At 44.0% G+C, this 27,635-nt stretch overlaps 1 protein-coding gene across 4 annotated transcripts in view; it reads left to right on the top strand.

The window, feature by feature from the left end:
- Nucleotides 1-25,125, top strand: part of hdac4 (histone deacetylase 4) — a 255,347-nt gene extending 230,222 nt beyond the window's left edge. For all 4 annotated transcript variants that reach the window (XM_029703522.1, XM_029703521.1, XM_029703520.1 and 1 more), the window contains 4 exons: nucleotides 8,844-8,977; nucleotides 20,075-20,159; nucleotides 20,518-20,653; nucleotides 20,864-25,125. In XM_029703522.1, the coding sequence (XP_029559382.1) occupies nucleotides 8,844-8,977; nucleotides 20,075-20,159; nucleotides 20,518-20,653; nucleotides 20,864-20,903 (395 nt within the window). In that variant the 3' untranslated portion in view covers nucleotides 20,904-25,125. The remainder of the gene's footprint in view (nucleotides 1-8,843; nucleotides 8,978-20,074; nucleotides 20,160-20,517; nucleotides 20,654-20,863) is intronic.
- Nucleotides 25,126-27,635: the final 2,510 nt, after the last annotated feature.

Here is a 27,635-nt window from a genome sequence, read left to right as displayed (position 1 = left end):
GATCATGGCTAGCGGGAAGGTTGCTGACTTTTTCTGTGGCCAAACCAACGAGGCTCGTAATTTAACCATTTTATTTGTATTTACAGATGGCATTCAAGTTTGTTATTAAGGCACATGAAAAATAACATTTTCCAGAAGGCATTTCTGACCAAAAAACACATTTTGATTAAAAAAAGTTTTTGTTCAAATGACTCCCCTGGGAAGTAGTGACCCGCGACATACGCCTGGTTTCCTGAAACAAGTCACAGATGAGTATGGCATGTCATACTCTTTTTGGCCAGACAGCATCAGATACATTGGCTACATATAGTAAGACAGAGGGGCGCTGTTTTGCTCGCTCTGATGATTTCTCCGGTGAGATAGTTAGAAATAGATACATAGAAGAAGGGGAGGGGAATGTGGTGAAGATATGGTGCTTCTCTCTCCAGAATGCGCTCAGCTGTCTCCCACCAATTATTGCGCATTCATTGTTTCATTGTGTGAATTGTTTGCCCTTTGATTGTTTATTTTTTCTCAATTCCCCATTACATATATCCCCAGTAATAAATGTACCATTAATTCCCGTAATTTGGTTACATACATTTCTGTTAATGCATGTATTATTTACATGAATTTCCCGTTCTCTTTCTCGAAACGGAAATGTTGTTTGTAGCATTCACAACTTGCTACACTTGTGACAAACAATTTGGGGTTTATTTCATAACCACAATTTACGAGTTTTGTACATTTGTTCATTGTGTTTTGTTTGTAGTGCTCCATGTGAGCAATTTGCCAGAAGATACCTCCTCTACCGTTAACTCTTGTTTACACTGAGATGCACTGGGGTCCGAACACGGTTAGATTATGGTTAGATTAAGACACAATGGAGCCGGCGCGAGACATGGGTCGGAAAACGTACCTCAATGCAGGGATGGGATATGCCAATGTGCACCAAATTTTACCTTTATCCACACTGCTCCATTTAGAAGATTGAAATAATGCTCGTTTTCCCGGAAAACTGCCCTTTTCGTCTTCATGCTAGCTAGCAGTAGCCAACGCAGCCATTTTGTAATGTCAGCCAATCAGCTCCTTTGTTTTTCAACGTGACGTGCCATTCCATAATAGCTGCTGTGGCTACTGCTAGCTAGCATGAGGATGAAAAAAAACAGTTTTCCAGAAAAACATCTTCTCGGTGTAACAGTTGGGATAATGGGACAATTCGGAGTACAATGCATGTCTCATCCCTGGATTGAGGTACGTTTCCAAGCCATATCTCGCGCTGGCTCCACTGTGTCTTAATCTACACAGGAATGCTGTCCGACCCTAGTGCAGCTGTGAGCAAGCAGGTCGAATCTGATGGCTAGTGATCAATGAACATGTGTCAGGTTTCTCGGGTCCTGATAATGTTGATGGAGTACGCGCGTCTGGACGCACATAGACGTACCTGGCGTGCTCCATGCAAATGTAGGAAAGTGCCTAATTGGGGATGTCTGATTTCTGATTGTCGTAACTCACCACGTCCACCACTAATAAGCTGAGCTCCTCAGTCATTTTTTCTTCACCTCACACAGTAAGTCAACAAAGTCTGTTGTTTTTAAACATCCATTGCGGATGATAATAGTTCCTCACGGTATTTGGCAAATCTTTCCAACAGTCCCCTGTCCTCGACAATCACCAAGCCACGGTGTGAAAGAGAAAAGCATAATGGTCTGATGATCCCATATATCCGGTGGAAACGTCATAAAATACCTAAACACTTTTCCCTTCAAAAACAGCTGTCTGTTTAGAGCTCACTGGCACAGGAACCTCTGTGGGCCCGGAATAGGCTAGTTGATACAATTTGCAAGTTCGCCTAGGACAGCTTTAGGCTGGACCCAGTTGATTGATTTGATAAACTGTTGCACATCACTAGAGATAGCTCACGGATGGAAAGGGAGGCAGACAGTCGGAGTAGAGAGATGAATGCGATTGAAAGAACCTGTATTTTCATCAAGATATTTTCTATTTTATTTGTCAGCTTTAGGCCTATGTATTTTACTTAGTTGACGATGGAAGCTGGCCTATAGGCTATCTTTGAGTTCCATGCGCTGATTTCTTTAGCCGCCAATGGATCACGGTGTATCAATGTGTCCATGTGGCAGAGGGTGTCGCTCTCACATTAGTTGAATTTTAACTTTTAGATTTGTATCATTTTAATTAAGATTTGTATGTTTAACCACGTGACAATGATTGTGAGAAACAAAAACTTGATTATTGAAATGTAACTGTTCCACAAAAATACGCATTTGAAAAATCATAACTGGCACGCAGATCGGTAGAAATGGTAGGATAAATTATAAGCATCCCCAAACTTGAAACTCACATGCCACCTATGTCCTTACTACAGTATAACACCGTTACAGTCCTACCACTCCAAACATATATTCAAGGGAGGGGAAGGTGATGAGCATTTCTGGTTGGTCGTCCTGTGGGTCTCTCCTTCCTCTCTTCTCCTACGGTCATCTAACTGCAAGACTGTCGCTTTTGTTCCTTCGATTGTTTTTGACTCGCCACTAGGGCTGCGGCTGTCATCATTTCGTCACCTTCTCACTGTCATGCAAATGACTGCCGGTCTCACGGTAATTGACTGTTAATTAACATAAACCCGTTTAGCATCTCCAGGCCTGATGTGCGCCTTTGAAAACATATACATTTCAAAAAGTATAATAAATCAGTTTACTGGGTGTACTAAACGTTAGGAACACTTACCTAATATTGAGTTACACCCCCTTTTGCCCTCAGAACAGCCTCGATTAATCGGGGCATGGACTCTACAAGGTGTCGAACGCGTTCCACAGTTGTGTCAAGTTGGCTGGATGTCCTTTGGGTGGTGGACAATTATTGATACACACAGGAAACTGTTGAGTGTGAAAAACCCAGCAGCGTTGCAGTTCTTGACACAAACCGGTGTGCCTGGCATCTACTACCATACCACGTTCAAAGGCACCTAAATATTTTGTCTTGCCCATTCACCCTGTGAATGGCGCACACAAACAATCCATGTCTCAATTGTCTCAAGGCTTAAAAATCCTTCTTTAACCTGTCTCATTCCCTTCATCTACACCGATTGGAGTGGATTTAACAGGCGACATCAATAAGGGATCATATATTTCACCTGGATTCACCTGGTCAGTCTGTCATGGAAATAGCAGGTCTTTCTAAAGTTTTGTACACTCAGTGTTCACCATCACAATAAATCCATTATCTAGTTCATTTAGCAGACAATATATGCTTATAAATCCTGTGCATTATGTTATATTGTATGATTTTATAGTATGAAGAATATAATTGAACTTAGCTGAATAAAATATTAAGGATATTTAAGGACATTCCCGAGCGAGGGCGCAAATGAAATGGCTATGCTGAGTGTAAAAGTGATCATTTGAAACATGTCTTATATGCTAGATTTAGAGTTTTTTGGCAACTTTAGTTGTGAATGATACAAGCCTTAGAATGTCTTAGAAATCAAAACATATATATGGGCTGCATGATGGGACTATTGGTGATTTGAAAAAGTCAACAGCAAAGAAACTTGCTCTCTGTTCCTTGCCTCAGGCCACACAGGCTGTTCTCTCATCAAGTTATAATATTGTCGCCCATCGGACTGTTCTCAATTTAATCTGGTCTGTACTAATATGTGAAATGAGTTTAGATTAAGAATGGGTCATAGGAGGAGATTACCGTGACTCAGCGGTTATGTGGAATTTGACTGTGGTCATGACTGCCGGTGTGACGGTAATACGGTCACCACAACAGTCCTACCCGCCACCGCCCCACTTTATTGTCGACTGTCTCTTTTCATCTCTCTCTTCTTCACGGCAGTCGTTTCCTTGTCCTTTTTCTGTTCCCTTTGGTCGGTTTCGATTCTCCTTATTGACACTTTCTGTACAATCTTGAATAGTTTAGGAGACCTTTTGCATCCCACATTCTCTGTTGTCTTTTTTGGGGGTTTTACACTAGTTTCAGACTCTTTAAATCCTTCTCTTAGAAGTAGTTTGGACAAGGAGTGGCTGCAATGTACTCAGTGTAGGTTCCATTCACTCCGGGCCCATAGATTACTTCCATGGTATGACAAATATGTTTAAAGTATGAAATTAGGGTGAACTACCCCTTTAACGCGCTCACTCTCCTTACTGTATGGAGATTCTTTATCATTCTCAGTTTCCCCGAAATTCTTGAGGTCTCCTTTCTCTTCCTCACCCCCCTCTTTCCCGTTCCACTTGCATAATGACTTATATTTTCTCTCCCTCAGTTTCACCGTGATCCATGCATTCTCTTTTCTTCATCAACCTTGTTCTCTTCCCTCTTCGTTTGTTTCAGCACTTTCACTGTCATCAATATCTGTCCATTCTTCAACACCCTCGTTGGTCTCCCAATCCTCTCCTGTTTTCTGTTAGTTCAATTTAACCCTTTATCTGCTCTGTCACAATGTCCTTCATTACCTCTTCCTCACGTATTTCCTCCTCTTCCCCCCCCCCCTCCTCTTCATCCCCGTTCTCCTCCTCCTCCTCCTCAGCCCATCCACTTGCTCTTCTTCATCAACCTTTCTCACCAATTCAGTCGTTTTCTGTGTCGGTTCTCGCGCTCTTTTCTGCAGCTGTCTCTTTTGCCGTTCCTTTGTTTCACACTCGGTCTTTCATTCTACTGAAGGTATAACTCTTGATTTCTCTCCTCCATCCTTTGCTGATTCTTTCTTAGTCTTGCCAACTCCATCCTCTTCTCTCCTGTCTTCCTCCTCCTCTCCGGCTTGTCTCTCCCTCGCTCTCCATCTCTTCCTCATGCTTTTCACAAAGAGTTGGAGTTTGAGTGGGGCGTCTCTCACCAGTAGCTTGCATACTCTCTGGAACCTTCTCTCCCGCTGCTCTAGGAGGACCACCTTGTCGTTGAAACAACAGTCGTCCTGACTGATGCTACTCCACTCGTCCATAGTAAATGTTCTTTCTTTATGTTCTCTACTGACTGTTCACTAGATCTGATTTGGAAGTCAGGTTTGTTTCTTTAGACAAAACAAGTGGTTTGGGCGAAAGATCTCTTCTAAACTGGCTTCAAATAAAAATGCTCTAAAAAAGGTGGGAGAGGATGTGAGTGTGATGTGTGTTGCTAGTTGCTACCAAAGGAATGGAAAATGTCATTCTATAACCATGGTATTAAAAAAAAGCACACGGTAGCCTACAGCATAGGCCTCAACATTAGACAAAGGTCCAATCACCAAATTCTAGTACTTACATTTGATCCCGACCCATTCAATGAGCACAGAGGAACAGGAAAACTGACATAGTGATTACTTTTCAAGCTAGATGTATGCACGGAAAAAACTAAGATATCACTCACCTAACCTCTAACTGCTAAACCTCTTACTTAGCCCACATCAGCCTCCTATGTTAGAATACCACCTTCTAGAATATCACCCCATTAAACATCACATCTCACTGTGACGTCTGGCTTTGTCGCTCTTGGAGAACCTTTAGTGCAATCTGATTCATTTCTGTGGTACTATGACCAACCATATTTTTCACAATATAGGCCTAACTGTTCCGGTGTACAGTACCAGTCAAAAGTTTAGACACACCTACACATTCAAGGGTTTTACTTTATTTTTTACAATTTTCTACATTGTAGAATAATAGTGAAGACATCAAAACTATGAAATAACATATTGAATAATGTAGTAACCAAAAAAGTGTTAAACAAATCTAAATATTTAATATTTTAGATTCTTCAAAGTAGCCACCCTTTGCCTTGATGACAGCTTTGGGTTGAGGTCGGGTGATTGTGAAGGCCAGGTCATCTGATGCAGCAATCCATCACTCTCCTTCTTGGTGAAATGGCCCTCACACAGCCTGGAGGTGTGTTGGGTCATTGTCCTGTTGAAAAACAAATGATAGTCCCACTAAGCGCAAACCAGATGGGATGGTGTATCGCTGCAGAATGCTGAGGTAGCCATATTGGTTAAGTGCATTGAATTCTAAATAAATCACAGACAGTGTCACCAGCAAAGCACTATCACACCTCCTCTATGGTTCACGGTGGGAACCACACATGTGGAGATCATCCGTTCACCTACTCTGCGTCTCACAAAGACACGTTGGAACCAAAAATCTCAAATTTGTACTTTCCACGGGTCTAATGTCCATTGCTTGTGTTTCTTGGCCTAAGCAAGTCTCTTCTTCTTATTGGTGTCCTTTAGTTGTGGTTTCTTTGCAGCAATTCAACCATGTAGGCCTGATTCAGACAGTCTCCTCTGAACAGTTGATGTTGAGATGTGTCTGTTACTTGAACTCTGAAGCATTTATTTGGGCTGTAATTTCTGAGGCTGATAACTCTAATGAACTTATCCTCTGTAGCAGAGGTAACTCTGGGTCTTCCTTTCCTGTGGTGGTCCTCATGAGAGCCAGTTTCATCATAGCACTTGACGGTTTCTGCGACTGCACAAGAAACTTTCAAAGTTCTTAAAATTTTCCAGATTGACTTAAAGTAATGATGGACTGTCGTTTCTCTTTGCTTATTTGAGCTGTTCTTGCCATAATATGGACTTGGTCTTTTACCAAATAGGGCTATCTTCTGTATACCAACCCTACCTTGTCACAACACAACTGATTGTCTGAAACGCATTAAGAAGGAAAGAATTTCCACAAACATACTTTTAAAAAGGCACACCTGTTAATTGAAATGCATTCCAGGTGACTACCTCATGAAGCTGGTTGAGAGAATGCCAAGAGTGTGTGAAGCTGTCATCAAGGCAAAGGGTGACTACTTTGAAGAATATAAAATATATTTTGAATTGTTTAACACTTTTTTGGTTACTACATGATTCCATATGGGTCATTTCATAGGTTTGATGTCTTCACTATTATTCTACAATGTTTAAAATAGTAAAAAAAAAATAAAGCAAAACCCTTGAATGAGTAGATGTGTCCCAACTTTTGAGTGGTACAGTATATCGTTGTTGAGATAAACAAAATCAGACACATCAAGTAGGCCTACAGATAGTATGGTAAATCTATATTCCATTCCATGACAAGCACTTCCTGCCTCATTTATGACCTCATTCTCTCACTTTGTTCAGGTTCATTAATCCCAAATTAACATTTACCTGAGCCACTCCCAGAATCTATCGAATATCAAATCAAATCAAAGTTTATTTGTCACGTGTGCCGAATACAACAAGTGTAGACCTTACAGTGAAATGCTTACTTATGCTAACCAATAATGCAAAAAAGGTATTAGGTGAACAATAGGTATGTAAAGAAATAAAACAACAGTAAAAAGACAGGCTATATACAGTAGCGAGGCTATAAAGGTAGCGAGGCTACATACAGACACCGGTTAGTCAGGCTGATTGAGGTAGTATGTACATGTAGATATGGTTAAAGTGACTATGCATATATGATGAACAGAGAGTAGCAGTAGCATAAAAGAGGGGTTGGTGGGTGGGACACAATGTAGATAGCCCGGTTAGCCAGTGTGCGGGAGCACTGGTTGGTCGGCCCAATTGAGGTAGTATGTACATGAATGTACAGTTAAAGTGACTATGCATATATGATAAACAGAGAGTAGCAGCAGCGTAAAAAGAGGGGTTGGGGGGGGCACACAATGCAAATAGTCCGGGTAGCCATTTGATTACCTGTTCAGGAGTCTTATGGCTTTGGGGTAAAAACTGTTGAGAAGTCTTTTTGTCCTAGACTTGGCACTCCGGTACCGTTTGCCATGCGGTAGTAGAGAGAACAGTCTATGACTGGGGTGGCTGGGGTCTTTGACAATTTTTAGGGCCTTCCTCTGACACCGCCTGGTGTAGAGGTCCTGGATGGCAGGCAGCTTAGCCCCAGTGATGTACTGGGCTGTACGCACTACCCTCTGTAGTGCCTTGCGGTCAGAGGCCGAGCAATTGCCGTACCAGGCAGTGATGCAACCAATCAGGATGCTCTCGATGTTGCAGCTGTAGAACCTTTTGAGGATCTCAGGACCCAGGCCAAATCTTTTTAGTTTCCTGAGGGGGAATAGGCTTTGTCGTGCCCTCTTCACGACAGTCTTGGTGTGTTTGGACCATTCTAGTTTGTTGTTGATGTAGACACCAATGAACTTGAATCTCTCAACCTGCTCCACTACAGCCCCGTCGATGTACTTTGGTTACGCCTAGTTATATCCTTGCCATGATGGACACATGCCTGTCAACACTGTTGTGATGGTAATCCGCCAGTAACACCACACCCAGTCCTACTTTACCTCACATCTCCTAGCAATAATAACCATGGCACTCTTTGGTGACACACAAGCAGACACACACACACACGCACATTCACACTCATACGATCAGATCCAACTGTAATGCCCTGTTCATGCCACAGAGCAGGAAACTTCTTACCCTCCCCTCATGTTCACAAAGCTACAGGATCAAGTTTGTTTGAAAGCGTCTGTCTTTGGCCCATGTAAAGCAGCACCGTGACGTGCCAGCAAAGCGCTTTCCCTAAAACCATTTCTGAGATCTCAGTCTAGAGCTGGGGCTTACAGAGAGGGGGGATCCGAGGAGGGGTAGGGGGGTTGAGGGTGCTATGGCGGAATCCACCCCCAGAAGATCAAACACTGGTGGCCCGAGCCAAAACACTAAGCCACATTTATTAAGATTAAATCTGGCTCGTGTTATGCATTTATCCCCCAGTAAATCTCTGGTACCTTCTCTTTCTAAAACCTAAAAGAGAAAATATGATGCAATGCCCTTTTCTCCCTCCTCCCCTTACTCTCTGTCTGCATTTCTTTGATCGGCGTCCAAGCACCAGAGTCGCCATAGACGAACTCTAACCCCCACCACTGGCATTTCCTGTCCCCAGGTTTCGGCTACCTGACCAGGCAGCTGATGGGGCTGGCCGGGGGACGCCTGGTACTGGCCCTGGAGGGGGGCCATGACCTCACTGCCATCTGCGATGCCTCTGAAGCCTGCGTCTCTGCTTTGCTAGGAATCGAGGTAAGACTAAGAACGAGGGAGAGGTTTCTATAATTGTTGTCAATAATTTGCCACTGCACCTTTTTGGGGAGACTGTCTCTACACATTTAGTCCAATCAGAGGCTCAGCCAGAGGTGTGGTGGTTAAAGGGCCTTGGCCCAATGTTGCCACCAAGAGAGAGAGATAAAGAGGGGGAGAGAAAGAGAGAGTCTGGAACAGTGAGTTGACAGAGAGATGGAGAGGGGGAGAGAAAGACAGAGTCTGGAACAGTGAGTTGACAGAGAGAGAGAGATGGAGAGGGGGAGAGAAAGACAGAGTCTGGAACAGTGAGTTGACAGAGAGAGAGGTGGAGAGGGGGAGAGAAAGACAGAGTCTGGAACAGTGAGTTGACAGAGAGAGAGAGATGGAGAGGGAGAGAAAGACAGAGTCTGGAACAGTGAGTTGACAGAGAGAGAGATGGAGAGGGGGAGAGAAAGACAGAGTCTGGAACAGTGAGTTGACAGAGAGAGAGGTGGAGAGGGGGGGAGAAAGACAGAGTCTGGAACAGTGAGTTGACAGAGAGAGAGAGATGGAGAGGGGGAGAGAAAGAAAGTCTGGAACAGTGAGTTGACAGAGAGAGAGATGGAGAGGGGGAGAGAAAGACAGTCTGGAACAGTGAGTTGACAGAGAGAGAGAGATGGAGAGGGGGAGAGAAAGACAGAGTCTGGAACAGTGAGTTGACAGAGAGAGAGAGATGGAGAGGGGGAGAGAAAGAGAGAGTCTGGAACAGTGAGTTGACAGAGAGAGAGAGATGGAGAGGGGGAGAGAAAGACAGAGTCTGGAACAGTGAGTTGACAGAGAGAGAGGTGGAGAGGGGGGGAGAAAGACAGAGTCTGGAACAGTGAGTTGACAGAGAGAGAGAGATGGAGAGGGGGAGAGAAAGAAAGTCTGGAACAGTGAGTTGACAGAGAGAGAGATGGAGAGGGGGAGAGAAAGACAGAGTCTGGAACAGTGAGTTGACAGAGAGAGAGAGATGGAGAGGGGGAGAGAAAGAGAGAGTCTGGAACAGTGAGTTGACAGAGAGAGAGAGAGATGGAGAGGGGGAGAGAAAGAGAGAGTCTGGAACAGTGAGTTGACAGAGAGAGAGAGATGGAGAGGGGGAGAGAAAGAAAGTCTGGAACAGTGAGTTGACAGAGAGAGAGAGAGACAGAGGGACCCTGTTTTTTGTTCTCCATCCTCTCTCTTTCTCTCCATCCCTTATTAATCTATTGTTTCTCTCTCTCTGTCCCCAATGCCCAATGTGGGAGGATCCCATGGCCAGTGGCCAGGGAGAAGGGAGGAAGTAACAAGCTTTAAGTTGAACAATCTGAGGTTAATTGTGGGAGTGTGTAGGCTGGGCCTGGAGCTGAACAAACTCTCTGGCTGCGTCCCAAATGGCACCCTATTTCCTATGTAGTGCACGATAGGGACCATGGCGTCCTATCTAAATAATGAATAATCCACACTTGAAATAAACTGACGTTTATTAAAAGACAATAAATGGGTTGGCCAGTGCTGACCCTTGGCTAGTGCTGACCCTTGGCTAGTGCTGACCCTTGGCCAGTGCTGACCCTTGGCTAGTGCTGACCCTTGGCTAGTGCTGACCCTTGGCTAGTGCTGACCCTTGGCTAGTGCTGACCCTTGGCTAGTGCTGACCTTTGGGTAGTACACACAGATGAAGTGCTGATGTAATGTCTAAAACCGAGAGGGAGCAGTGGTCAGAGGCTGAAATAGAGCCTCTGATAAAAGTGAATTTCCAGGCCCCTGAGTCCTGCGTTTGTATAAACTTCATTTATTTTGAGCAAGTGACCGCCTCTTAAGTGTTGCTGCAGACCGACCCAGGCCACAAACACACACCCTCTGCGTGTTTTCTGTCGTTGGGACAAGGGCTGTGTCCCAAGCAGCACCCTATTCCCTATATAGTGCACTACTTTTAAAATGGGGCCCCGTAGTGCACTGTGTAGGGAATCGGGTTCCCTTTGGGACACAGACAAGGCGATAACCTGCTGAAGCCGTTAACCAGCTAGCCCAGTGCGACTTTAAAACCTCCATGAACAAGGTGTATGGGGCTATATCTCTTATTACACACCAATACATTCACCCACACCTCACTCTAATAGTGCACCAAAGAGTGGTATGTACTCTAAATGTTTTGTTGTTGTTGTAAACCGCATGCTACCTCATGCTTACATGATTAAAAGTCAAGTAAACAGTACCTTTGGCATTTCAGTTTACCTTATAAGCTCAAAAGAATGGGTAACAAATTTGGAGGCACCGCTGGGATTTCTTTTCATGTGCGCACCGGCGTAATGGCCGCATTTCTGGAGTAACGAGTGAGAGACATCGGAAGAGTAGCTAGCTGGCTAACCGTGAAGATAAGGATGCACATGTATGATGAATAGTCATGCTCACTGTTAGTGTTGCACTAGATGCTGGTGAAGTTGATTACTGATAGAGGATAAGGCTAGGAAGAGATAGAGAGGTCAGCTTAGACTGGACTGGCTGATAAGAGGCCTAGGTGCCTGTGTTATTCCAGTCCTCCCACCAGACAAGGCAGTAAATAAGCTCTTGGAACCATAAAAGACCGGATGGCTCTGCTCCAATGTGGATCTTGGACCCGATGCAAAACAAACAGGACAATAACGCTGGATCACGCTAATAAAACATGGTCACTGCTACCAGCCGCCCCAGAGAAAGGGAAAGCAGCGACCAACAGGCGACCGCGCCCCAAACAGGTTGCAGCTTCGATTCAGAGTGACCGGGACAAGCTGGGGCGTATGAGAGGCCGAGTGAAACATGGTCAAATGCGGTCAAACTGTTCTGAACCCACCAAAGAAACCTCAAAGCCTGAAGGGGAATTTAAGCTCCACAGCGGACCAACATCAACCTGTCAGAAGAACTAGAATCTTAACAGCTCTGAGCTGGAACAACGTTTGCTTTGAAGGGGGAGCTTCACAAAAGTCCTGTAGAGCCTTAATGCAATAACCTTAATCTGTTTACCTGCACTGGTGCCATTGGATGACTGGGGTCATCGCCACGACAACAACAGTATTGACAGATCAAGAGCCTGCATCGCAAAAGTTCCTTAAATTTACCACTGAGGGTTATGGCTTGGTTTAATATATGGAGCCATGAAGGAGGGTAGAGAAAGGGGGGAAGAAGAAGAGGAACAAGGGAAGGCTACTCCTGAAAGGATTGGGGCTAGGAAAGTTTCAGGTTTCAGTAGCCAGGAGAGAAGGCTGTTTTGGGGGTCGATGGGTGAGCAAGGCGGGGAGTCTGGAAGTGGAAAAAGAGGCACCAGCCCTGCCCCCATAGGGCTCCCTTCTCGCCCTTCTCTCCGGGACCCCGTCACCAGCCCACATCTGAAAGCTCTTACCCTCACACCTCTCACGACAGGGTCACTGACAGGCCTAGAGAGATCGGAGAATCAAAGGAAATTGGGGAATCATTTGAAGTCGGGGGAGGAAGCTATTGTCATAAACCAGCGAGCTCCAGGGTTTGAGTTTCACTCCGGACGTTGGGCAAGTGGAAAAATGCAGAGCCAGGAACACACGTGAAACGCCACATTACCATTGATAAGGAGTTGGAACACACGGCTCATTAGTCGCCTTTGACTGCCCATGAGCCGCCGCCGTATTTAGACACTGGTGATTGGCCAAACCCGCTGTGTTTTTCATTGCCTCTTCTCATTGGGAAGCCCAGTCAGTCTTTGAACAAGTGCAGATCAGTCCCTCGTTAGTGTGATGACCGGTTCAACAAGTCTTAACGGCACAAGAAGGAGAAACACAAGGCAGGGGAGACAATAACAGATAAAAGGAGAAAGTTCAAATGTCTCTAATCAAAATGGCAGGAAGCGAGTGTTTTATCAGTCTTTGCATAAGGTCCAGTGTAATGGAGATGGAATGCAGCGCAATGACTCTCGCCAGGGGCGATTTGATGAGGCAGATAGATCGAGAGGAAAGGGGTTGTGTGTATTTGTGGATGCGTGTGCTAGGTAGCGATGAAGGGGTAATGAGCCAGTCAGCTAGTCTGCTGCTTTATTTGTTTGTCAAGTCACAGAAGCAGGGCTGTCAGTAAATGTTATTCAAGCAACACGACTAAAATGTATTACCCAACATTTTCATTGGTCTCTCATTGGCCTAAGAATACGATCTCAAATGTAGACATACTAGGAGTTTAAATAAGTCCACAATCAGGGCCAAAACCTCTAGATTGGGTTTACAGCCCCACTGCCTCCCGTGTGATTGTAGTCTGTGCATCGAGCGTTTTACTGGCCACTCCACAGTGAGAAACATATTCCCCCTTTTTATTGGCAGGTTAAGACAAGCTTTGTTTTAATGAGCATTGGGTTCCCTTTGAAAGTGGCTCGGATTAGGTTGGAGGAAAAACTGATACAAATTGGTGAATGGACTATACAGGCCTTTTTTTTACTTCGCCGTTTGAGTGCGTAATCGCCAAAGCCTCTCTAGTTAAATTTCTCATGAATGATGCATTGGCGACGATGCTAGTCAACTCTGACCTCATGACTAATTGACAAATGTGTGCAAACAGATGTTGCGCCCTCTCATCCAAATTGTGGTCGTTAGCAATTATTTGATAAACAACAGGCTAATACGCTAATTGTTGCCAGTCGCCGATGAGGTTATCCTCTGTGCTTACCCTCTAGCTACATTAAGCATGGTCCGTTTTTGTCTTTCTCTGGCTTTGGCGTTTCACTCTCTTTAGCGAACGGAAATGTAACGATGCCGCAAAAAAGGTCACCTGCTCTGCTCGATAAGTAGTTAGCTCGTTCAATTACCATAACGTAATCAACTGGTGTCAGTGGTCGATCCAACATACGTGCAAAAAAAACAAACAATAGATGCCTTGTGTCTTGAGTCTGCTGAACAAGTCGAATTCCTCCCACCCAGTGTTATGGTTTCACTGTTTTTTTTAAATTCCGGGGCCACATTCCTTCAGAACCTCTGGTTCGCGTGGTGTCTCGAATTTGTTGGCTTCCCCCTCATGCGTTTGAAGGCCGTGCCCCACACTCAAACAGACATTCTTGGATTTACACAATGCAGGCAGCAACGGACACCGTCTTCCAATAAAAGCTATTCTCTCGCTCTCTGTTGGAAAAAGTTGATGGTTTTCTTGCTATGGAGAAGAGGGAGGATGGGGGGGGGTTAGAAACTCAAATAAAGGCCTTGCATCACTGTGGATGCCGCGGGGTGTGTGTCATACCTGCCAGATAGGCCCGGAGTGTGCTGACAAGAGCCATTAAAGTTTACAGCTGCCCGTCAAGCTGACAGACAGACAGCCCTCCGAGCCCCCCAGCCTGGCCCCATGTGGGGACCCCCTCCCTGGTTACGGTGCCAGGCCAGTCTGGAGGCAGCGGGTCTCTGAGGGTAGTGGTGGGGCAGGCGAAGAGAGAAAGGGGGGTGGGGGGGGGGGGGGCTAGTGGTGGAGAGATGACTTGGCTGGTAGGGACTGGAGGTGAACACAAACACAGTAGTGGGTGTAGACACACACACACACACATTTGTGGATCTTGGCTCACTATTTTAAGGACTGAGAGAAAAAAAATAATTTCTCCAACTTAAACGAAAGGAAAAAGAAGGATGAGTAATAGGGAACTGACTCAGCAGTATTTCAAGGGTCCCTTAGGGTGACCATATCAAACAAGGCAACAGCAAGCATGTCGTCCCCCACAAATGATGCAGCAGTCTATTGATTTATATTGCGCCCCCCTTGTGCCAATCAGTGTCATTTTGTAAAAGCCGGATCTCTATGACAAGACACATCATTCGTCAAAACCGATTTCATCGCGGGAGACAACTAGCGGTTATCTGACAAGGGCAATGACTGGACTGTACCAAATCAGCAGTTTTAGTGGGGTCCTTGAAGACCAATGATATCAGAGCAGTGTGAATACGGATGATATCACAGATCATACCACGTTTTGATATTAATACTGTGAAAACAGTTTTTCTGTAGGGGTGCTTTGAGAGTGAACTACTTCTGTTTGGTGGGTATGGTGCATCACTTAGGACTCTCGGGTGGCCTGGTGTGAGTGACGCCCAAAGTGAACAAAGTCCTCTGTTGTCTCTTATGTGTGTGTTGGACAGCCCCGGACCTTGATCTTAGTACAGACACACAGGTTCGCGTTTCCTCTAAAGCCACTGAAATTGCATTGCAGCCATCCATGTGGACCACTGCTGCTACGCTCAAGGGAGTGAATGATAGGGTATTGGTGTGTGTGGGGAAGTGTTTGTGCATGTGTTTTGTACTGTACCCCAAACCATTCTGTGATTCTATGTGTGCGGGTTAGCTGTTTGTTCACCCGCACCCACGGGCAATTGCTAATAACCCATCCGCAACCACCCGACTATATGTGATAAAGTGAAAATCTGGGACCTGCACTCGACCCTAACCTACAAATATAGAAAATGCGCTGTACAGTCAAAGATAGATACATGCACCTTCTCTTCTTTTGCCCTAGAAGACTAAATAAAGTTTGCTCACCAGAAAATATGTCACACATCGATATAATGAATGCTTCAATGTTGTTGACATCGGTAACGTTTTCTCATTCATCTCTGCTTCTCTCGCACAGCAAAGACATTTAGGGACCAGGGATAAAATGCAATAACGCAAAATAAACTGGAAAAAACGTCTCTGTTTTGTCCCTAAACGGTTTTCAGGGAATTGCTGTGAAAATGACCCGACATGTTTCTGATAAGATTTCACTTTGTCTTGGATGCATATTTTATGTGTTTGAAATACTATCAGCTTTTATGATGCTGATAACGATAGCACCTTTACAGATGTCCCCTAACCACGCATTCATTCTCTCAAGATGCTAAAATAAAGAATATTTCAACACTCCTGTTCCCGAGTTCAAATGTACACTCGGTGTATCATTTTATTGAAAGAACTGCTTCCATTTGCAGTTCCCTTGACGTGCCATATTTGAAGTCCCCGTCTTGTGTCAGATTTGTGTAGCGTCTCAATCATCACACATAACATCTTTCCCAAATATGAGGCTACTGTTCTGGCCCATCTCTTTTCATTTCAACTCTCCATTTCACAGCTTTCTCTTATTGAACTAAACTCCGACATTGTTAACTTTTCCTGCCCAAGTTCCCTAAAGCGTTTGGCGATTGCCGTGTGTTTGGTGCACGTACACTTAGGCCCAGAAGCTTAGGCTTACGTACTAACAGTAGATCAAAATAAGGAAATAAAAACCTCAATATGGCCTATAGATATGAATTGCACAAGAATAATACATTTATGGCTTTTTTTCTTTATTCAACCCGCCCACCCCCACCCTGCCCTTCATCCTCACTGTATTTCATGAACCTAAACCCACCCGTCCTGCAGATATAACCGCGGAGACTGCGGATTATTGAGTCAACCCGCGCTTCACTGGTGTGTGCGGCTGTGTTTGTGTGTGCATATGTGCATGCTTGTGTATGCGTGTGTATAATGCAGCTTGTCGTGCCACAGCCGGGTTAAAGTATCCCTCTCGCTAGACTGGCCTCTCCCTTCGCCCTCCTCACCCCCTCCCACCCTCTATTTGTTTTAATTAAAACAAAAATTCCAGCTTGGGCCGAACGGAACCGACCGGCGATCCCTTTTTCCTCTCTTCTGACATTCTCTTCTTCCTTCTACTAATGTTTCAAGCCTTTTTCTACCTCCTCCTCCGTCTCCTCCTCCTCCACTTTCTTTTCAGCAAGGTTATGATAGGGCAAAAAGACGTCTGTGTGCCTATATTTTGTCCAGTGTTTATACATGGAAGTATTTGGGTCTTTATTTTTAATGGTTCTGCTCACAAGGGGGTAAAAAAAATGCAGCACACACAGTGAGCCAGAGGAAAATGTAATCATTCCGGATTGGAAAAGCAGGTTGGGGAATGCCCTGTTTCCTTCATCTGATTCTCCTAACAGTCAGAGTGTCCCTAGGTGTGTGTGTGTGTGTGTGTGTGTGTGTGTGTGTGTGTGTGTGTGTGTGTGTGTGTGTGTGTGTGTGTGTGTGTGTGTGTGTGTGTGTGTGTGTGTGTGTGTGTGTGTGTGTGTGTGTGTGTGTGTGTGTGTGTGCGCGTGCGTATGTGTGTCAAGTGAAATGAAATGTTATTGGTCACATGCGCGAATACAACAGCTGTAGACTTTAAAGTGAATTGCTTACTTATGAGCCCCTAACCAACAATGCAGAGTTAAAAAGTAAGACAAATATTAGCTGAAATAAAAACACAAGTAAACATAAGTAACACAATAAAAACAATAACAACGATATGTACAAAGACTATCAGTACCAAGTCAATGTGCAGGGCTACGAGGTAGTTGAGGTAATACAGTATGCATGTAGGTAGGGGTAAAAGTGATCAGGATATATAATAAACAAGAGTAGCAGCAGCGTGTGTGTGTGTGTGCGCGTGTGTGTGTGCGTGCGTGCGTGTGTGTGCGTGTGCGCGCGCGTGTGTGTGTGTGTGTGTGTGTGTGTGTGTGTGTGTGTGTGGTATGTGTGAGTGTGCATAGAGCCAGTACAAGGGAGTGTAAAACAAGTCCAATTTTTCTTTAAATACTGTAATAAAGGGAGTCAATGTAAATAGTCTGTGTAGCCATTTGATGAACTGTTCGGCAGTCTTATGGCTTGGGGGTAGAAGCTGTTCAAGTGCCTTTTTGTTCCAGACTTGGCGCTCCGGTACCGCTTGTTGTGTGGTACCAGATACAACAGTCTATTACTTGGGTGGCTGGAGTCTTTGACAATTTTCAAGGTCTTCCTCTGACACCGCCTGTTATAGAGGTCCTGGGTGACAGAGAGTTAGTCCCCAGTGATGTATTAGGCTGTGCTCACTACCCTGTATAGCGCCTTACGGTCGGATGCTGAGCAGTTGCCATACCAATCGGTGATGCAGCCAGTCAAGATGCTCTCAATGGTGCAGCTGTAGACATTTTTGAGGATCTGAGGGGCCGTGCCAAATCTTTTCAGCCTCCTGAGGTGGAAGAGGCATTGTCGTGCCCTCTTCACAACTGTGTTGGTGTGTTGGGACCAATGTAGGTCCTTAGTGACGTGGACACCGAGGAACTTGAAGCTCTCGTCGTCGGTGATCAGGCCTACCACCGTCGTGTCATCAGCAAATTTAATGATGGTGTTGGAATCATGCCCGCCCACACAGTCATGGGTGAAAAGGGAGTAAAAGAGGGGATTTAGCACCCCGTGTTGAGGGTCACCGTGGCGGATTCGATGTTGCCTACCCTCACCACCTAGGGACAGCCCGTCAGGATGTCCAGCAGCCAGTTGCAGAGGGAGGTGTTCAGTCCCAGGGTCCTTAGCTTAGTAATGAGCTTAGTAATGAGCCATGACCTTTCAAAGCATTTCATGGCTACAGATGTGAGTGCTACAGGGGGTAGTCATTTAGACAGGTTGCCTTGGCGTTCTTAGACACAGGGACTAAGGTAGTTTGCTTGAAACATGTAGGTATTACAGACTGGGTCAGGGAGAGGTTAAAAAGCTCAGTGAAGACACTTGCCAGCTGGTCAGCAGATGCTCTGAGTACGCATCCTGGTAATTGATCTGGCCCTACGGCCTTGTGAATGTTAACCTGTTTTAAGATCTTACTCACATCGGCTACGGAGAGCGTGATCATAGCTGTCCGGAACAGCTGGTACTCTCACGCATGGTTCAGTGTTGTTTGCCTTGAAGTGTGCATAGAAGGCATTTAGCTTGTCTAGTAGGGTGTGTCACTGGGCAGCACTCAGCTGGGTTTTCCTTTGTATTCCGTGATAGTTTGCAAGCCCTGCCACATCCGATGAGCGTCAGAGCCGGTGTAGTAGGATTCAATGTTAGTCCTATATTGATATTTTGCCTTGTTTGATGGTTCGTCGGAGGGTGTAGTGGGATTTCTTATAAGCATCCGGATTAGTATCCTGTTCCTTGAAAGCGGCAGCTCTAGCCTTTAGCTCAGTGCAGATGTTGCCTGTAATCCAAGCATCTGGTTGGGATATGTACGTATGGTCATTGTGGGGACAACATTGTCGATGCACTTATTAATGAAGCCAGTGACTGATGTGGTAAACTCCTCAATGCCATCGGATAAATCCCGGAACATATTCCAGTCTGTGCTAGCAAAACAGCCCTGTGCCACCATCAATTTGTGGTGGTAAATAGTCAGCTACAAAAAATACAGATGAAAACTTTCTTGGTAAATAGCATGGTCTGCAGCTTATCATGAGGTATTCTAACTCAGGCGAGCGGAACCTCGAGAATTCCTTAGTATTAGAGATTGCGCACCAGCTGTTATTAATAAAGAAACACACACCACCACCCCTGATCTTACCGGACTCTGCCGTTCTGTCCTGCCAAAGCATACAAAAACCAGCTAGATGTACAGTACATTATCAATATCCTTGTTCAGCCATGACTCAGAGAAGCATAGTATATTACAGTTCTTAATGTCCCATTGATAGGATAGTCTTGAATGGAGCTCATCCAGTTTATTCTCCAGCGATTGCACATTTGCCAACAGAACAGAGGGTAGAGGCGATTTATTAATTCGCCGCCGTAGTCTCATCAGGTGGCCTGGCGCACAGGTGTCGGGGATTTGGGCCTGGTTCGGGATATTCGATATGTCTTTCGCCCCCGACTCATTGAAGTAGAAGTCCTTGTCCAAATCGAGGTTAGTGATAGACATACAAAAAAAAGACATTACGATCAGCACAAAACAAATACACAAAATAGCACAATTGGTCAGGAGCCCGTAAAAAGACTGCTATTCCCTCTGGCTCCATTCTCTTCGTGTGTGTGTGTGTGTGTGTGTGTGTGTGTGTGTGTGTGTGTGTAAAGTGGGACCCAGCACAAAGCACACATTGTAGCCTGTGGTGTAGAGTGGCTCCTCGAGTGGGAGGCTGCAGTGCATCTGTGAGCCTTTTTGTTATTGTGTGAAATTGTTCTCCACCGCTGGACTGGCTGGGTGATTCAACACTGGGCAGAGGTCCCCAGTCAGAAGTAGTCATCCACAGAGGGGAAAAAGAATGATCTTTAGATCTTCCGTTTTTTGTTCTGCTTTTGCCGTGTTGTATCTAACCTGTCACTCACTCCTGTGTGCGTGTATCCGTCCAGTTGGATCCTATCCCCGAGGAGGTGATGCAGCAGAGGCCCAACCCCAACGCCGTCCACTCCATGGAGAAGGTTCTGGAAGAACACGGTGTGTGACCCTTTACTCTACTCACACAGGAAACAGTCCCATGGCTACAACCATCAAAGTAGTAGTAGTTTAAACAAGTAGAACTGTGGTGCACATTAATGTTATAAACGTATTCTATTTATCGTTATCGCATCAATTGAGCCAATTTATCGCAATATGGATTTTTTTGGGGTCCATATTTCCCAGCTCTAAGCTACAGTACAACCAGCAAATGATTTTGGCATTTGATTTGCCAGCGTGCATTTACCATAGAGTAAACAGTACCACTCGGCACTGGATAACACACGTTGTTTGACACCTTGTCCAGTTGCTCTATGTAATAATCACCTTTTGACCTTTGTCCTGTCATGTGTTGTAGGTAAATACTGGCGCTCTCTGCAGCGCGGGGCCTCCACACTGGGCTACTCTCTGAGCGAGTCTCGTCAGTGTGAGACGGAGGAGGCTGAGACCGTCACTGCCATGGCTTCCCTCTCTGTGGCCAACAAGCAGAGGAGGTACGTCCCTCCCAAGGCGGTGTGTGTGTGTGTGTGTGTGTGTGTGTGTGTGTGTGTGTGTGTGTGTGTGTGTGTGTGTGTGTGTGTGTGTGTGTGTGTGTGTGCGGCGACGACGGTCTTCCGATACTCACTAATCTCACACCTTCCTGCAGTTGTATAGAGTATGGTTGTGCTGTTTGTGACTCGTGTCATTGTCCTGTCTTTCTCCAGGAGCGAGGAGGAGCCTATGGAGGAGGAGGCGCCTCTGTAAAGGGATGACCACGCCCCCTTTACCATTCAGACACCCATTTAGTCCTCAGCCAACCACTAACCTCCGTTTGAATTTGACCCCAATCCTTGGCCCCTCCCACGCCCTGTCTAGAAGGCACATCAGCCCCGGGGGGGGACAGGGGACAACGCTGAGCGGTTACGAAACGGAAACAGAAGACGACACTATCGGACTTAAAGGACGGACTAAAAGTCCACCGATATGTTGTTGATGTGTAAGGAGGCAGAACACAAAGAGCCTCGGGTTGCCAGGTCTTTTCGGGTCTTTACTCCAGGACCAGCGGGATCTAAGGTGACCTTGAGTGTCCACGCTTTTTTTTGTAACAGACACTCTCTGTCTGAAGTACCACTCCAGACACCGAATTTCTAAGTTAGCTCTCTTCTTTCGTTTTTCTTTATGTCGTTTGTTCCTTTTTCCTTTCACTGAAAAACAGCAACAGCGCCCTATGATATAATTCCGACACTGTTTACGAAGTTTCAGTCGTTACCATTCACAGAAGACTTTGAGAAAGGAGAGACGTCGCAGGGTTTGCTGAAATTTTTGGCCAACTTTTTGATTGGCGAAAGCAGCCATTTTTTTGCGTAACAAGATAGGTACAAAGCGAGGAAGAGAGAGAGAGAGCACGATGGACGTGTGACCAGGTCTTCTGGTTCGAGATGACAGACAGTAAAAAAAGACTGAGTTTGTGCCTTTTTTTCCCAGCCTGGTGGATTTTACGATGAACTCACGACGAAGAGCTTTGCCTTAAATGAGTTTGAGGGGAGAGAGAGGTGCCCTCCTCTCGCCCTCACGCCTCATCCCCTTATGTTGTGGCGAGACTGGCGATGCCAGCGCGATGGCACATAGACAGAAGGCCCTTGGCATGTTTACCCTGAATTCCCTGTAGCCCACTGTCCCGCCCCTGTTCCCTTTGACCTCGTCGTAGCCCCTTTACTGTCATTTAGAAGGTAGTTGCCATGCTACACAGAGACTAACACGGTTAGTCTTTTTCAGTGGAACTGAATGGTTGAATCAACGGTTCAAACATCAGCCAATGATGTAGCTCGCTGGTATATAAACCCTTAACCAAATACACGCCACCTCTTCGAAAGAGTTAGCTAGCATGCACTGTAGTCTGTATTAGAGAGACTTGCCATCTTAAACGAGAATGCTGTTCAAAAAATAGTCGTAGTAAGACAAGAAATGAAGCCAAAGCGTGACGTTGCTATCAGCGCAATAGTCAGGATCCACGTAGTATTGTAAGCTTATTAAGACAGATTTTACTATCATGACTTTACATTGAAGATTGTTCCCTGTGAGGGAATTAGAACTGTTGCCCCGTTTTCGTAAACTTGCACACCTCGCCTTTCAAAACGTTCTAATGTCACAACGTTCAGACGATCTTACAGTCATTTAGGGGCAGTAGATACAATGAGCCGCTCTTTTGGCATTTTGTTCACACAAAAAAAAACGTGTCTTTGTTACCATGGTGACGGAGCAATTAGACGGACATACCACCTTTGTGAGTTTTCGGAGAGGAGCGAGTGGCACCCATGTTCTCTGTCCACACAGGTGCTCTACAAGTGTCAGGTGCTAGCGAACAGGTGCGTGCATGTGCGTGTGTACGTGAGTGTCACGTCACAATCCAGTAAACAAACTCTTTATACACTCAGACACAGTAGTCATAGCTACCGCTAGGAGTGTTTTTGTTTTGGTACAGGGAAGTGTATTCAATCTTGTGTGAGACACGTTAAATAACTGTATATACAATACATTTGCACGCATGCTGTCCTAAACATTTCTTACCACATACAGTTGACTTAGTTCTCAAACACCTATAGTGCAGAATATGGAGAATGAATGAAATAGCGACCGTATACGGTGTATTGACTCCCCACCCTCAACTCATGTTTAGCCTCTGGGCAACTACCTTCTACATTATTCCATTGAAGTCATAATCACTTGTTTCTACTTTTGGTAAAGGAGGAAGAACTGAGAAGATTGATGTTGTTTCTGCATTGATCTTTCTCCGGGATGTTTCCAACGCAGTTGTTTTGATGACTACTTCATTTGTGTGGTTTTTACCAATATTTTTTGGTCTTTTTTTATTTGTTTCGGTTTTGTCTTTTGAAGTGTACTTCCGTGTCTTTTGGTTTTTGTACTTTTCTTTGTTTTCCTGTTATTTTTGGATTGTTTTCAGTTCTTTCTCTCTGTTACACTTTCTACAGTTGACTTGTCTCACGACCAAGTGAGAGTTCAGTTCCTTTTCATGGCGAAAGGATCTGGGGTTGTAAGGGGAGGGATGGGGAGAGATGGGGGGGATGCAAATATTTCTACTTTGTATAATGATTCCAACAATTGTGTATTTACTATACTGTCTGTTCATAGTAGATTTATATATGACAAAAAAAATCTAAAAGTATATTATATATTATAACATATTACAATCTTGTTTTGGGAGGAAAAAAAGTTAGTATTGCGAGGTGATTTGCTCGTGTTTCATTCGCTGGTCCGGTTTGGCACTTCCTGGTTGTTGCAGAGGGCACTGTTCATTATTCCTGGATGCCTTGGCTGAGGGTTCAGTACAGTAGCATCCCATTTGTTTCTTTACAGTATACACCACTGACTTAGGCTCTATTCATACTTCCTGACACTACATAGAGAAGTTGAAAAGTTGTTCCCAAACAAGGGACAAGTCACTTGTTTCTGGAGCTCTGATGTCTCCTCCATTAAAACACTGTGACAACCCACCCATGTAAGCATGGGTTTACAGTGCGAAGACCACTGGGATTGCTCGCACTTACATAGGTAACATTTTCTGACCCAACAATCAAACACTTTAACTGTGTTTGTAAAACCTTCTCCATACTATCTATTAAAAGACGTGTAACTCAGTTGGGTTTGCCTTGGAATGACATGATAATTACACAAGGGTTGCCCTATAATGGCTAATCACTATAAGCCCAAGGGTCATAGTTAACCCATCAATAGTTCCCCTCTCACCCTTTAACCTCACCCATCCTGCCCAAAACCGCCCCTCTCCTCTGACGGCTGTAGAAGATGACTAGTGAGGTCAAGGGTCATCTCAATGGACCCAGTCTCATCCAAGGGGGCAGACTATGAGTTAAAAGTCCAGTCGGCGTCTTTATTGGGGTTGCTGTTATTGTATTGGGGGCATTTTTTATAAGCTATCATCCAGAGCTCTCCCAGGGTGCTTAGAAGCACCAGTCACAGCAATGGCAGTCATGGCTTAGTCACTTGTATTCAAACAATATTTTTAAAGGGACTATATACTGTCTGGTTATCATTGTGTCCAGATAGTCATTTGAACATTTTCTTAATCATGCTCAACAAAAGACATTCCATTTTGTTTTGTTTCTAATTGTTTAATCATGGGGCGTTTTTTTCTTCTTCTCCTGCTTTTTATCCTCTCCTCAAAACCAGGCCTGAGGATTGTCTGTGGTTTATTTGAAGGGCCTGGTTGTTGGGTTTCTGCACTCTTCCACCACCTCTGTAACTTTCTCTGCATGGTTTGTGTGTCTGCATGCCTGTCTCTGTCCCTGTAACATATCTGCACAAGGAAAGAGCACTGAATGGACAGAAGTAGGTTTTTACTACAGCATCGGGATACGGGAACGAGAGCATGACACGGGAACTCGTTCTTTTGCTCCTCTGTTTTTTTTCAGGAGCGACGACGAGGAAGAGCGATGCTTCCTGTTGTTCTGACATATGCTTTTTACCTGTGAAAAATGGCAACAACAAACTGAATGACTTTGAATATTTCACAACATCTTTATCCTGCACTTGTGACATACAGACAATGGATTTTATTGTATTTATGTAGAAAAACTGTTTTAGGGAAACTAAAGACGGGAGACCAACTGCATAGACCAACTGATTTTTATTCTGGGGGGGGTGATATAATTTGAGGTTGGGATGGGTTTTGTTTCGAGACATCTGGAGATATCAAAGGGCTCTGTCCAGATGAATGGTCTATATCATCGTCAGGGTCGTCCATTCCATTTCAGCCAGTAATATCTGTGACCACTGTGGTTAAAAAAAAAAAAGAACAGTTCTAGGTTTACAAAATGTATGACATGCATATTCTGTTTTTTTAATTGTCTTTTTCTCTCCATTGTTACAGAATAGTACTTTTTTCCTGGGACCTTTCCTCTAACGTTTTCTCTTTGACATCTTCACTATAAAATCTAATGTTTTGGAAAAACCACTGTCTTGTTGTTATTCCTGGGGGATATGGTCAGATGAGTGGTCTTTGGTTGAACAAAAAAGAAAAGGCTAAATGATTGTGATGCAAACTCGAGGCCCATGTTGGATCATACATGAATCGTACTTGAGTCATGTACCCAGATACTCACAAACTTCAGATTGGACATACAGTGCCTTCAGAAAGTATTCACACCCCTTTTCCCTGAATTAAAAATGTATTAAATGTAGATGTTGTGTCACTGATCTACACACAATACCCCATCATGTCAAAGTGGAATTTTGTTTATAGAACATTTAAGAAATGTATAAAAATGTAAAGCTGAAATGTCTTGAGTCAATAAGTATTCAACCTCTTTGTTATGGTAAGCCTAAATAAGTTCAGGAGTAAAAATGTGCTTAACAAATTACATAATAAGTTGCATGGACTCATTCAGTGTTCAATAATAGTGTTTTTTTAAATAACTAACCCATCTCTGTACCCCACACATGCAATTATGTGTAAGGTCAATCAATCCAGTAGTGAATTTCAAGCACAGATTCAACCATAAAGACCAGGGAGGTTTGTCAATGCCTCGCAAAGAAGATTCGTAGATGTGTAAAAATAAAGCAGACGCTGAATATCCCTTTGAGCATGGTGAAGTTATTAATTAGGCTTTGAATGGTGTGTCAATACACCCAGTCACTACAAAGATACAGGCGTCCTTCCTAACTCAGTTGCCGGAGAGGAAGGAAAACGCTCAGGGATTTCACCATGAGCCCGATGGTGACTTTAAAACAGAGTTTAATGGTTGTGATATGAGAAAACTGAGGATGCATCAACAACATTGTAGTTACTCCACAATACTAACCTAAATGTCAGAGTGAAAAGAAGAAAGTCTGTACAGAATAAAAAATATTCCAAAACATGCAACAAGGCACTTAAGTGATACTGCAAAAAAAGTGGCAAAGAAATGTACTTTTTGTCCTGAATACAAAGCTTGTTTGGGGCAAATCCAACACATCATTGAGTACCACTCTTCATATTTTCAAGAATGGTGGTGGCTGCATCATCTTATGGGTATGCTTGTCATCGGTAAGTACTAGGGAGAAATTGAATACAGCTATAAGCACAGACAAAATCCTAGAAAACCTGGTTCAATTTGCTTTCCAACAGACACTGGGAGACAAATTCACCTTTCAGTAGGACAATAACCTAAAACACAAGGCCAAATCCACACTGTTGTTTACCAAGACAACATTGAATGTTCCTGAGTGGCCTAGTTACAGTTTTGACTTAAATTGCCTTGAGAATCTATGGCAAGACTTGAAAATGGCCATCTAGCAATGATCAACAATCAACTTGACAGAGCTTGAATTATTAAAAAAATAATAATGAGCAAACATTGTACAATCCAACTGTGAAAAGCTCTTAGGCACTTACCCAAAAAGACTCACAGCTATAATCACTGCCAAAGGTGCATCTACAAAGTATTGACTCGGGGGTGTGAATACTTATATAAATGAGATATTTCTGTATTTCATTTTCAATAAACATTTATAAAACATGTTTGCACTTAGTCATTATGGGGTATTGTGTGTAGATGGGCAAGAGAAAACAAATCCATTTTGAATTCAGGCTGTAACACAAAATGTGGAGTAAGTCAAGGGGTATGAATACTTTCAAAAATGATAATTCTATAATAAGGGAATTGTGATGAGTTAACCCACAAAGTACATTCATCGAAGGCATAAACATCTGAGCAATTCTTAGCCGCTGTGATGTTGCAAGTCAGCTTTTTGTTGTTATAAATCTGTGACCAAGCAAATAGTAGAGGGACACATTCAATATGCTGGAAGTGGTTAGTGAATGGCTAGGGGACATTTTTGACCCTGTCCCAGTGTATGAGAAAACACATTCCAATCCACACTCTGATCTTGAAAACGAGGTGACACCCTGCGAATACTTACAAAATCGTTCTACTACTGCAACTAAATAAACGTTATGCTTCAATATAGGAATACCTCCTTTCTCCCTTAAAGTAATTCTAGATCTGAAAGGGATGAATTGATGAAACCGAAAGTCAGAAACCTCTTTTTCACTTATCAGTAACCCTTTATATTAAGATCCCTTAATAAACCATGTATTAATCATTTGTAAATGTCAATAAGCAATCTCTAAATAGTCAATAACGCATTTATAAACACTTCAATTATTTATTAATGACATAAGACAAGGTGTTTGATCATAGTACGTTCACAATTTGTGTGCGGTTTATAATCTAAACCAGTTATAAAGTAGTTATTGTCAACTCGTACGATGATTAACTGATTCATGTTTTTACTCACCATTTAAATCCATATACATGTATTTATATATTTCATGAATGGGATATTTATTCGGTGTTAATGAGTGTATTTGTAAATGTGAGCACATGCACTTACTAACACATCGGTTGATGATTCATGTAGATTCTTATAAGCAACTTCTTTTACCATTGCAAGTTTTAGGTTATTTTTAGCCATTGGTGG

The sequence above is a fragment of the Salmo trutta genome, chromosome 20 (assembly GCF_901001165.1).
Source record: "Salmo trutta chromosome 20, fSalTru1.1, whole genome shotgun sequence".
In the NCBI taxonomy this organism is placed as follows: Eukaryota; Metazoa; Chordata; class Actinopteri; order Salmoniformes; family Salmonidae; genus Salmo; species Salmo trutta.
The sequence above is the reverse complement of the archived record's forward strand: the minus strand, read 5'-3'. Positions and strand labels throughout refer to the sequence as shown.